At 44.7% G+C, this 13,621-nt stretch overlaps 1 protein-coding gene across 6 annotated transcripts in view; it reads right to left on the minus strand.

Moving 5' to 3' along the window:
- Positions 1-13,621, minus strand: part of LOC144682720 (protein furry homolog) — a 520,809-nt gene that overhangs the window by 249,685 nt on the left and 257,503 nt on the right. For all 6 annotated transcript variants that reach the window (XR_013577095.1, XM_078545350.1, XM_078545351.1 and 3 more), the window contains exons 19-22: positions 5,213-5,368; positions 4,403-4,489; positions 3,299-3,558; positions 885-1,074 (exon numbers count right to left, since the gene is read on the minus strand). Coding sequence is in view for 5 of the 6 variants with exons in the window: in XM_078545350.1 (XP_078401476.1) it covers positions 885-1,074; positions 3,299-3,558; positions 4,403-4,489; positions 5,213-5,368 (693 nt within the window). In the remaining variant the exon portion in view is untranslated. The remainder of the gene's footprint in view (positions 1-884; positions 1,075-3,298; positions 3,559-4,402; positions 4,490-5,212; positions 5,369-13,621) is intronic.

The following is a 13,621-nucleotide window of genomic DNA, read 5'->3' on the forward strand; positions in this document are numbered from 1 at the left end:
GACCACGCCTTTTACACAATTCTCTATAAGACAGTTACTTCCCAGGAACACCTTCCGCCACCCAAGACCAGGACCAAGACATGCGTTCCATGCTGATCCCTCTAACATGCCACCGACAGTCTGGCTTTATTCCCCAGACAGTCTCTTAAACATGCCCCCTTGGACAGTCTCTCCCCCTTTCCCACTGGTCCTTCCCACCCCCTAGTCCTGCCGCCATCTCACTCTTCCCTCTGGTCCTTCCCTCCCTCGTCCTGCCTCCATCCCACTCTTCCCTGTCGGTTGTGCCTCCCATGCCCAGTATTGGCGCAGCTTGTGCTATCAGCACCTGATTTGAAAGAGTGAAGGCTAAAGCGACGTCTATGGTCTCAAAGCCGTGGATGAAGTGAAGCTCAGCAGGTGCGCGCCAGTTATATACAGCCGTAAAACTAAACGTTCTAATTACCCGCTGGTGGGGAACTTAATTTGGAAGGAGAATGTGATTATGGTGAGGTGGCCTCTTAATGAGCATTCATGACATGCTAACGCATGCAAATGGGTTTCTTGACATTGTTCATCGGGAAGCTCGCCCTGCCTTTAACCTGTCTTGAAAGTTGGAAGAACAAAATTCCTACATTTTCTCCCACTGTCGGGAAACTGATTTTTTTGCCTCATGCCAAATTAAGTGCCCCTGCCTGCCACGATTCCCGCCGCTGGTGGGGGAAGACGATTCCGCCCATTGTTTTTTTGAGACATACTATACTACTGATTGGAATCACTTAAAAATTAACAATATTCTGTAAATAAATTAATAAATACATCATCTCAAGAGCTTTGATTTTGTTGTAGAAAGTTACTCAACTGCTAAACATTAAATTTACACCCAGGTTATAGAACAAAATTGGTACCTTGTTATCATAGCTATAGCTACCATCAGGAGTTGTAGCCATGATTTCTGGAGTTGATGCTCTCAGGTGACCAGGGCTCATGATGCTGGGTTTCGCTACTCCAAAGCAAAGGATAAGATAGTTCCTCCAAAGGGTCACATAGTTGTCCCCACCACTTGCTGTACTCACTTTTTTTGTGTACATAGGACTACTGAAAAATAACAGAGCAGCAAAAATCTGAAATTGTAGTTGATATTAAACCACTTATTGTCTGCTAGAATTTTGCACAGAATTACATAGAATTTATAAACAATTCAGCTCAATAGATCTACGCCAGTGTTTATGCTCCACATGAGCATCTCACACCACCTGCTCATTTCCATTCAACAGTGCCTTCACAAGCTGCCTTGGTTCCTTTCTTTCCTGTTAATCATTTTCTTTGAGTGGTTCAGCCATGACATGGAAAATGTCCATTTATTTTTTGCTTAGGATTACAGTAATTCCTCACTTAACGTTGTCGTTGCAATCCCGAAAAGTGCAACTTTGAGCAAAATAACTTATCAAATGAGATTTTCCCATTCCAATGAATGTAAGAGCTGTAGTTAGATTCTGTAGGATCTTATCAGAAAAAACATTTAAATAATATACCATGTAAACTGAAATACAGGATATTCCTAAATTCCTGTATTCATAAATGAAAAACTTTTAAAATGAAATCATTTTAAAAATATAAAAGAAATATACTAACTCTTTCTACTTACCTTGCACTAACCACCTCTCCTGTTCCCTGACTCTCTCTCACACATCAACTCCCTCCCACATGCTGGCTCTCTGCCGATCCCTGCCTCTCCAGCTCATCAGCCTCTTCTGATCCCCGATTCTCTCCCACTCCTCATGTCTCTCTCCTGCTCGCCAGTCTCTCCCACTCACTGCTTCCCTCTTCCACTCCCTCCCACATGCCACCTCCCACACGGGCCAGCCCTCCTGCTCGTTGCCTCTCTCCCGCTCACCTCTTCCCTCTTGCAAACCCCTACTGTGAGTGAGAGCTCAAGAGAGGGGCGGTGAGAGGGATGAAGCGAGCGAGGGAGCAAGAGGGACTGCAAACAGGAGGGTTGGCAAAGGAAGCAGCGCATGAAGCGGGGAATGGGAGAGAGTTGGTGACTGCAAGAAAGTCGAAGAGCTGGAGAGAGACAGGGAGAAAGAGAGAGTTGGGGAATGGGAGAGGCTGCTTCAAAACGGTGTCAATCGGGTCATGTGATGTTATGCCAGCCCTGGCACGGAATGATGCTAAAGCAGAAGTCCTGACACTAAATGCGCATATTGGCCCCATTGTATCTGTGACGCTAAAGCAGAACACTCCTGAATGTGGCAGGAACAGGTGAAAAAACAAATTCTTTAATTATGCCGAGAGCCTAAACCAGATTTGGTTTTGCTCCAAATCGCGTAACGACTGTCGTGACTCACTGGGGATAGTGCACTGTAATATCAAGGCCCACTGTTCCCCGAGCTGCAACAAGTGTGAAAAAAGTTTGATCAAACCACCAGGTTGTCCCAATTCTGCCTAACTGTTTAATTTAGGTTAAGAGAATATGAGCACCAGGTTTGCAAACTTAATAAGTAAATAACTGTTTATTGAACAAATTGTCTTTCACTAGTGGCAAAAGAAAGAAATATGAACTGCTAACTTCTAACACTATAACTTAAACTCTACCCCCTTCTTACATCCCCCCCACACACACGACACACAAAACATGGATTTTAAGGGTGGGATAAAACAATTTCAATCTGGAGTGCAGGATTCGATGGATTGATTTTGATGCATGTCTCCCAAATTCCTTTCAGTTCTTGTTGATGACATGGCTGGACTTCCTGCACTTTCAGTGTTTAGTTCACTGGTTGAGAACTTGCTTTTCGATGTCTCTAACAGTGGTTTTCCCCTTTTCCTTTTTACAGGGGTTTCCTCAGGGAGAGAGCAGGTTACAGAGATATGAGGAAGAGAGATTTGAGATGTTTTCTCTTTTATTGCCAGGAGATTTCTGCTGCCCTGCTCTTCACACAAAACCTTGGTTACCTGGTCAGGAGCCAATTAAAATGCTGTTGTCAGGCAACTCCCTTGGTCCAGGACACCTTTCTGGCACCATCCTGTCTTTCATGGCACAGTTTGTTCCAGGACTGCAACATTGTATATATCTCTCATTCTGTTCCAGTGGACATGTCTTTCAGCCTGAAGCCATTGTAATTTTAAAATCCATATTCCAACAGTAAATAAAAAGAGATGATCTTTACAACAGTCCAACAGAAATAAAAAGATATGTCCCTTACACTACTATCTTGAGCAGGGCTAAGGAGAGGGGAAAAGGTTAGCACAACAGAATAATTCTTTGTGTCATTTTTCAATACCTTAAAAAAAACCCAATATATTCAACATTACTTACTTAGGATCAATGTGAGGCATTAACAGCTGCAATCTGGTAAAGGCATATGGCCAGGCATAGCTAAGTGCAGTAGGGCAATGCTTTGGAAGATTCTCCAGTCTAAGGAAGCTGAAGAGGCACAGAACCCAGGGATCTTTCACAGACTGTGCAAATATCCAGACATGAGAAGGACTCTTCACATCATAATGGCTGTTAACCAAAACTGCATTCCACTCTACCAGCCATTGTAAATCCCCATTGTGTCCAAAGGTTAAGGCGGTCTGTATAAAATTATGAATAATGATTATCCTGAAATCAATGTTAAAGTTACTTTTGCATTCAGCACAAATTTGTTCCTAGACAGGAATGGGTTTATGGAGGTGGGGTGGGGTTAAGCGCAAGTGGTTTTTAACCCTTGCCACCTGGCATTAATCTTTAAAATGGAGTGGCGGCATACCCTTTGGCTTCCCACCCCAACCTCCCTCTGAAGACCATTCCGAGGCATACAATATTAAGTGCTGTATTTCACTAAGCCTTATCCTTTTTAAACTTAAGAAAATTAAATATGTTCTTTCAGTTTAAAAATAAACTGTAATGAGCCCCTCCAGACCTATTAAACAACTTATATTTATACAGTGCCTCTAACATTGAAAAATGGTTACTTCACAGAGGCATAATTAAAAAATAGACAAGGAGCCAAAAATGGAGAGATTAGAGAGTTTCGTCAATTAGGTGGGTTTTACAAAGAGTCTTGAAGGAGGAAAGTGAGGTAGAGATGTGGTGAGGACTAAGTCAACCAGGACAGCAGTGAATGGATGAGCTGGACTTAAGGCAAATAAGGGTGGAAGGGAAAGAAAAGAAGTGGCAAATGATACAGCTGGTTGTGGAAAAAATAAGTCATTTTTCTGTGAAGCAAACACTCAGTCCTCATTGCTTTATGACTCTTTGAGGACATTTTCAACTGCAGACCCCATGTTGGCATGAATAGGTAGCTGGAGTGGATGCAACATAAAAATCACCCATTTGCATGGTTTAGCCTTAAGTGGTTTATAAAGATGTTTATACTAATTTTGGAAAGCATCTATAGTCTCCTAAATTCACAGTCAATAATGTATTTGTACTTACTGAATCTGAGGCTGCTACATGGATAAAACTCTCCAGAATTGATGAACTCAACTGATCCATAACTTCAATCATTGGCTTATCATCATCCTATTGTCAAATGAACAATTATGTCAGTATATGCATGCAGATTGAATCCTGCCAGGTTTAGGCATAATTCTAAAAAATACAATTATTTTGAATATGTTTCACTTTACATAAAAATGTGGTTGTCATTATAAATGTATCTTTTTTTTCTGGCTGATCATTTCGAACTACAACTATAATGTTAGTTTCGTGGGGCGGTTGATATTCCTTGAGCTCTGTTCCACCAGATGTGGGGTGTACTAGAATTTCTCATAGTCAGCGTAGCCCAATGTGAAGTGGATGAGAAGTGATTGAGTGTATTAAAGGCACAAGCTCCCATATTATCGATAGTGGTTCCTGGGCATCTTTCGCATGGGACAGTCAGAAACATCAGGGTGCATCTTGGCTGTACCCATGGCCATTTCTGCACTTGTCTGCTATTCATGCTGAAAGGAAAGGATGCACTTTTTGCACCTGTTCCTTATGCACTTGAATTTCAGAACATTAATTAATGGGAGAAAACCCTGTGGAACCAGGTTGCACAACAAATTCCAACCCTTTCCCAACTTGAGTTTTTTGCTCCTTCCTCTCAACCCCAGGAATGTCGGTGGCATCATGTTTGTAAAATAATCAATTTTGAATTATCTTCAGTCTTGTAAATGCAGAAGAATAAGACAGTCTTGATTATCATCTATTCATAATATGTATAATAAAATGTTTAATTACAGAGGGAAAAAGTGTCCATACCTCTGATTGTCCTAAAGCTGAAAACAAAGCACGAACTTCCTTCAGGATAGAAACAGCCAACTTTCGTGTTGCAATCTGACAACTACAAAGTAAAACAAGTGCAAATCCTTCCACAGCATGTAGTACATTTGAATGAGGACTCCTTTCCTGTTGAAGCTAATGGTGATAATTCAATAGCAATTCAAAATTACATGACATTTTCAGACTAAAAATATTTAAATTACACATTCAAATTATTTTACATTATGCTTGGAACATACATCATGCTTTTTTCTAAAATTTTACTTATATTTAAAATATATTAAAGAATAATGGATCCTGAGGTTGATTACATTATTTGAAAACTGAAATGATCTTACAGTTTTGAAATTACTCCATGGTATCTATTATTATTTTTAACTTAGAAGTATTGTGAATTGTGAGAAGGACAGTGATAGATTTCAAGAAGACATGGACAGGCTAGTGGAATGGGTGAACATGTGGCAGATGAAATTTAACGCAGAGATGTATGAAGTGATACATTTGGTTAGGAAGAACGAGGGCAGGCTCTATAAATTAAAGGATAGAATCCTAAAGGAGGTACAGGTAGGAGCAGAAGAACCTTGGGTATATGTGCACAAATTGTTGGGCAGGGCAGATTGGAAAAGTTAGTATGGCATTGAGGATCCTGGATTTATAAACTGAGGCACTGAAAAATGACTAGATAATTTATTTTTTGTGATTGAGGGATAAATGTTGGCCAAGACACCTAGGGCTGAATTTTTAGCTCGGTGGGCGGGCACGCCCGACCCGGGAGGGTGTAAAATGGCACGTGATGACGTTGGGTGAGCGTCCCAACATCATCGCACACTTGTGCGATATTTCGGTGGGCAGGCACACACCGGAGTCGGCAGCGCGCCCGCCGACAATTAAAAGGCCCATTAAAGCCATTAAAGAAGTAATTAAAATAAATTTTTTGCCAACCTTTGCATTTTTTTGGAATCCTCATCCACGGGCAGGATGAGGCTTCCAACACCAAATAAAAAGAAAATAAAAATTTTAAAATGTATTTAATAACATGTCCCTGTTCATGTGAGAGTCATTTTTAAGATCTTTATTTTTTTATTCTGAAAACTGTTCATCTCCCGCAAAGTTCGCGCTCACCCTCCACCCCCCCACACACAGGCAGCACTGAGTGCTGCCGCTTGCGTTTTACGCTGGGTTGTCCTTAATTGACCCGCCAGTGTGAAATTGTGGTGCGGTCCTGACAGCGGGTGGCAGTTGGGCCCGTCCACCTCCGCTGAGCCCGGCTGAAAAGGACAAAATTCTGCCCCTAGAATAACTCCTCTTCAAAATAGTGTCATGGGACCTTTTACATCTACCCAACCAGGCAGATAGACCTGAGTTTAATGTCTCACCTGAAAGACAACACCTGCAATATTGCAGTGCAATGGGGTGTCAGCTTAGATTTCTGTACTCAAGCCCTGGAGTAGGACTTGAACCCAGAACCTTGTGATTCAGAGTTAAGTGTGCTGCCAACTGAGCAATGGGGTACAAAAACAAGGATGTGATGGTGGACACTGGCGCTCACTCAAGTGGAGTATGTGACCAATTCAGGACACTATATTTTAGGAAGGATGCAAGGCATTAGAGAGGGTGCAGAAAAGATTTCTGAAAATGGTTCCAGGAAAGAGAAACTTCAGTGACGTTGATAGATTTGTGAAGCTGGGGCTGTTCTCCTTAGAGAAGATTCAGAGTAAATTTGATAGAGGTGTTCAAAATTGTGGGCCATAACTTCTGAGCTCCCCAGTGTCAGGTTGGGGAGGGGTACCCCAAAGAGCCCTCTTGGAACTCACAGGTAAGGGTTTGCATGGCAATTGTCCAGAAGCACAAACTTCCTCTGGGCAATTGCCCAGAGCTGGGCTGGGAACCATCTGAAAATGCAACTTAAGTCGCAAACTTCGGATGGTTCCAACAGGGTTACACCAATAGTTACTCAGAGAAAGTTAGAAGAATTAAAACCTCTTCTAACTTCTGGGTAAAAATTGTAAAGACCCAGACCGATCCCCCTACCACGAGACTGCTCCAACCCCTATAGGACTCCACCCAGACCCCGAGCCCCTCAGGACTCCCCCTACCCCCTGACTAACTAACCCCCTCCAAACCCACCCCCCCTGACCCTCCATGGGATTACCCTCACCTGCATGGGACTCCTCTTCCCCCCCCGCCCGACGCCTGCCCAACTCTCACCGCCCCCCACCCCAATGCCCTGACCCAACCCGACCCGACCTGACACCGCCCCCAATTGGCCCCTTGCAGGCACAACCTGACACAATCCCACCCCCCGACCCGAGGTCCGACCTCCCCCACAACCACTGTGAGGTCCCCCAACTTCCCCACTGAGGATCGACCCTTCCCACTCCCCACCTCCCTAGATCCCACTAACCCCTCCCGAGTTCTAACCTCACCCACCCACCCCATTCCACCCTCTCCAAGGTCTGAATCTCCCCACCCCAAGGCCCGAATCCACCTCCCACCTCCATCTCCCGAGGCCCGAATCATTTCACAGGCCCAAATCCCACCCCCCACCACCCATCTTCCATCTCCCGAGGCCCAAATCCACCCCCCCAACCCACCTACACTTCCTGAAGCCCGAATTCCCCCCACCACCTCCTGAAGCCCAAATCCCTCCCACCTCCACCTCCCGAGGCCCGAATCCCCCTCCATCTCCTCCCGAGTCCCAAATCCCCCACCCTCCCGAGGCCCAAATCACCCCCCCAACCTCCTCCCGAGGCCCAAATCCCCTCCCCAACCTCCTCCCGAGGCCCAAACCCGCCCCCCGCCCCCCCCCAACAACCTCCTCCCGAGGTTCAAACCCCCCCCAACCTCCTCCCGAGGCCCAAACCCCCCCCACCAACCTCCTCCCGAGGCCCAAACCCCCCCCAACCTCCTCCCGAGGCCCAAACCCCCCCCAACCTCCTCCCAAGACCTGAATCCTCCCCCCACCTCCACCTCCAAGGTCTGAAACCCCCTCGCCCTACCTCCACCTCCCAAGGCCCGAATCTCTCCCCACTACCTCCTGTGGCGCTAATCCTCGCCCCCCCCACCTCGGCCCAAATCCCACCCTCCCATCTCCTGAGGCCCGAATTCCCCTTCCCCACCTCCAGAAGCCCCAAATTCCGCCCCCCCACCTCCCAAGGCCCGAATCCCAATCAATACCCTCCACATGTACATACTTAATTTAAATTGATATAATTAACACCATGAGGTGTCTGGACCAAGTAGAGAGGGACAGACTATTCCCATTGGTGGAAGGGTCAAGAACCAGAGGACACCAATTGGCAAAGGAACCAGAGGCAATATAAGGAAAAACGTTTCATGCAACAAGTGGTTAGAATCTTAAATGCACTGCCTGAGAGTATGGTAGAGACAAATTCAATAGTGTCTTTCAAAAGGGAACTAGATAATTACAAGATGAGAAAAATATTTGCTGGGCTACAAAGAAAAGGTGGGGGAATGGGACTAGCTGAGTTGTTCTCCCAGAGAGCCGGCTAGAACACAATAGGCTGCTTGGCCTCCTTCTCATTGTGCTGTAACCATGCCATGAATCTTTGATAATATGCACTGTGAGGTTTATAGGAGTATATTTATTTAAGCAGACTTTTTTCTCTTTTCCTATTCCAGCATATTTGAGCAGTGCACTGCTACAATGCACTAAATGGAGCTAAATTTAGCCTAGAACAACAACTTAGTCTAGCTAATTAGCATTCTCTGGCCTTCTGCCAGGCACACAAATGTCACACTAAATGGACATGCACCTCAAATCTGGGAAGGAAACTTGAGTTCTGTTGTAGGCTTTAGAGTGCTACTGCTTGCCAATTTTGGGGCCTTCTGGCTATTGTGTAAATTTAGTTGGCCTTCAGCCAGAGTACCTGTCCTTCCTGGTTTTAAAACAAATACTGACCCTTACTGAAAGGTATGGAGAAGTTGCTGACAGCACTTTCTCAGACCTTCTAATCTAAGCACAGCCTGTAAGGCCCAATTTTAGTGATTGTACCACTGTTTGGGCCTCTTTCCGACTCAGACCCAAGAAAATGACATGAAATACATTTTGACATATGGCTTGATTTGTTTAGAACCTTAAATGCAAAAAAAGTGTCAAGATAATTCACAAAGATACATGGAAAAATATTGTTATTCAACAAAAGAATGGGATATCAGGAAGGGTGGAGTGGCTTTTAAGGAGAGTTTTGATGAGAAGGAATAGCAAAGGGTTTTAGGAAGGGAATTCTGGAGGAGAGGTCTTGGTGGCTGAAAGCACAGCCACCATCTATAGGGTATAAAGAAGAGTGTACAAAAGGCCTTTGTGTGGGACAAAATTTGGATGGGAGACCAGAGAGGAGAACATTGGAATAGCTGAAGTGACAAGGTATTGAGAAGGGTTTTAGCAGCAGATAAGCTGAGGGAGCAGGATAGGTGGGTAACAGGAGGGAATTGGAAGTAGGCTGTTTTTGTGGTGATGAGCATATGAGGTTAGAAGCTCAACTCAGATTTGGACAGGATGGCAAATTTGGAACAGTCTTGTTTAGTCCTTGATAATGGTCAGAAAGGAGTCAATGGAGAAACAGTTTGAGGTGAGGGTGAAAAATGATGTTTTCTGTCTTCCATTGTTTTGTTAATTGCAATTTTGGTTAATCTAATACTGGATGTTAGACAATTAGCTGAATTTTTACATTGGGGTCAAGGAACATGAGCTGGGATGATTTCCAGGGGAAAGGAAACGATGCAAAATATTCATGGGAGCACCCCTGAATTGATCTGGAGATGCGTTCACCATCCAATTAACAGCAACAGGAGTGTGAATGGAGGTGGGATTACTAAAGTGCAGGCCCAATTTAAATAGACCCTGGCAGCCATTCTATGGCTACATTTTAAATCAACTTGCTGATCTTCTGAAGATGTCCCAGGAGAACCAGAGGGCTGGAACCTGGGGAAGGCCTGCCCCATGTTCTCTGATGCAGGCCTAGATGTAATGGAGGGAGATCCATCAGCACAAATGAAGCAGGCCTGGCAGGACACAGCAGCAGAAGCACCACACGTAGATCCCGGATCCAGTACTGGAAATGGTTCAGCGACTTCATTTTCTCTGGCAAACTGAGTGACACCCCAACACTCAGGATAGCCCCCTGGGTACTTCCCTTCCAGCAAACATACCAGTTGAGGAGCCTCAAAGTGTATATTGCTCCTGAACATGGGATTTAGTCATCCCTCTGAATGGCTCAGAGTCATAGTGCTGCTTAGGATCTGTCACCACTGAGATGTGCAATTGCTAAAGAATAGGACCAGCTGACATTGGTTGTACAGCACAGCAGTGGCATATCTTGCTCTCTTTAGTAAATGCAGGAGAAACAGGTACACAATGCAAAGGAAAGGCCCAAACAGGAGAGGTGTCTCCTACTTTCATGTGAAAACTACCATGGAGGATCAAGCAATATTGGCAGGATCTCTGACCAGGAGGAAGTTGGCCCTAGCAAAGGGGCAGTCATGGTACAGATGGTGATTTCAGAGGGTACTGTGCTCATTGAGGGGGTATATTGCACTCCAACATGTCTGACAACATGCGAAACACTGACTTCCATTGGGAAGCCTCGGCATTGTGGGCGTTTCTGCTCTCCAAGGCTATCTGTCATGCATCTTCGACATATACAGACGTCCATCCATGGAGACCCCCTCACTCCCATATCATGCCCTTCATCCCGAGTCAGAGGGGCTTAGCTAAATCATTCCTGAGTAAAATAATCCCCAACATTCATAGCATCCTGCCGAGGTCTTCGTGCCTCTCATCTTGCCCACCCACCACCCTGTACAGCCTGTGTTCTGCTTCCTACCCTATCCGCCTTCACTTCCTCCTCTCTTACCTTCCAAAATCTGAGAATCGTGCCCCTATTGCCAGCTGCTGCCTTCCTTGTGCTCAGCTGGTTGTCCAATTTTCCTTGGCAGCCTTGCCCCCTGCTATTCTGCCACCTCGATGCCAAGAGGGCGATGATCCCCTACCTGCCCAAGCGCTGACTGCCCACACTGCCCAACGCCTGCGCAGTTCAACGGACACCTGTCAATCAACGCCCAAGTACCCCTGTGCATCATTGAAACTTTTATGCTTCCAGGATAATTCACTAGGGTGGCCATGGCTGGCTCCATGCTCTGTACCTGTCTCCTTTCATCTATTCTGCTGAAGACAGTGTGTGCAGCCCATGCACCCCTGTGAAATTCTCAACATCCCACCTGTTAACAAGCTCTTCATAAGCTCTACAAGCATTTTAATTGGTTTTAATGGAGGATGTGGCGGGATCATGATCCTGGTGAACACAGCCAGCATCAGGAACGGCCTCGGGTTACCAACACCATCAACCCCACCTCCACTCCCACCATTGCCGGTATTTTCGGGCTCCATCTGCCTCCAATCCTGACCTTGATGAGGCCTGAAAATTCAGTCCAAGGTGTCTGACAATATTGAGGCAGTGGGGACATCAATGAAAGGCATTAAAAGGTAGAGTTGGTGGATCATTAGTGCATTTGAGGAAGCTGACCCCATGTCACAAAGTGATGCAACCATGAGGTGGGGGGCAAACCAAGGAAGGATCTTTGGGGAACTGAAGTGATGTTGTGGAAATAGAAAGAGCAGTCATTTGTACAGTTGCTTTTCTACAATCATAGGTAATAGTGGAAATAAGCGAAGGCAGCACCACTGAGTCAGAAGGGGAGGAGATTGGTGCCGTTGCTCATCCCAAAGATAGCAGAGAAATTAAGAAGGACAAGGAGGGATAATACATCATAGTCACAGGATTTTGTATGTCGCTTTGGCAGCATTCAATTATTAAGCAATTGATTGATTGACTCCATTTCTACATGTAGAACATCTAAACGAACATAGCGATATTTTGTGTGGAAAAAGAGCCATTCGTCCAAAGTTAAATATAAATTCATATACATTGAAAGTGAAGTCAAATACTCCTGCTTGTTTCAGAAAGGTGCACTCTGTCCATACCAGGAATACCTCCAGACACGTACGTGAAGCACCAAGTGTTGCATATTGCCCCCTTCTGTTTTGAAGCCCCATAACAGATTTATATAATGTCCAAAATACAGAAAGATCTTATATTTCAATTTTCAATCTGTTTCTTATTGAAGGCAACCATTATAGCAAAATGTCAATGGCTAGTGTATTCAATACCCTTGATACGTGAAACCATCTACATTAATGGATTAATAATTATGCACTTATGCACAATCATTACAAATTTATTTAGTAATAAACAGCAGTTGATCATCAAGAAACAGCAGACAGCATACATTATATCACACTTACCTAGTTGAAGTAAATTTTATCAATAATTCTGCAATTAGATCTACATGTGCCAAATTATATTTAGCTGCATTTAATTTGAGTAATTTTGTTATTTAATCATTCTTGCCATGTACCTATCACAGGCTTCTCTCTTTTATTCTTTCCTGGCCCCCCTTTTGACTGGCTTTGCTATTGTTTAAAACCTATATATTTCTAATATCTTCCAGTTCTGATATAAGGTGATTGAAACCTTGGCCTGGATTTTCACTCCAGAGGCACACCTGCTTCTGGAAAAAATACCCCAAATTATGGGATCTTAATTCTCGAGGGTGGAGGTGGGGTGAGTGAGTGCAGGACGGAGTCAGGTTCGCCACTCCTTGTTGCAGATTGGAGATGGCCATACGGGTTCCAAAGCTGGGTGTTTAAAGGACCCAACTAAGTTCTCTGGGACATTGTACCCCACTTGCTTTATTAAACATTAAGCCCTCACCAAGCCCCCCACACCCCATGCCCATAAATGCCAACCCATGTCAACCACCCACCCCAATGGCCCCTCATGCCCTCCATTTTAACCCATGCCCTCCACCTACTTCCAATGGCCCTTCACACCCTCCATGACAACCCATGCCCCCACTGATCCCCATGGCCCCTTATAGTTCCAATGCTAACTTGGTGCCAACTCATGAATCCCCTCCCATCCCAATGCCCCCTTGTAGACCATATGCCAATTAGCACCAATTCATGCCGACTCATGATCCCCCACCAACCACCATTTGTTCTTACACCCACTATACCAACTCACCCAATATCCACCATGGGCAGACCTCAGGAGCCATGCTGAGATGAAAGAAAATAAAGTCTGAAATATCTATTACAGAGTTCACTATATAAAAAAGTTCCGTTCATGAAAGTCCATTCAATACATTTAAATCCCTTCAAGTACTTAATCCTTGTGTCCATAAACCCACATCGAAGACAGCTAATAATTTAATAAGCTCTTTGACCTCTCAATCAAACTGTGAACTTTCAACTTTCCCCTGTCTTCCCATGGTGATAATGATAGGTTGTGGAAAACAGCCAATCAT

This window comes from Cetorhinus maximus, chromosome 7 (assembly GCF_964194155.1).
Source record: "Cetorhinus maximus chromosome 7, sCetMax3.hap1.1, whole genome shotgun sequence".
NCBI classification, from domain to species: Eukaryota; Metazoa; Chordata; class Chondrichthyes; order Lamniformes; family Cetorhinidae; genus Cetorhinus; species Cetorhinus maximus.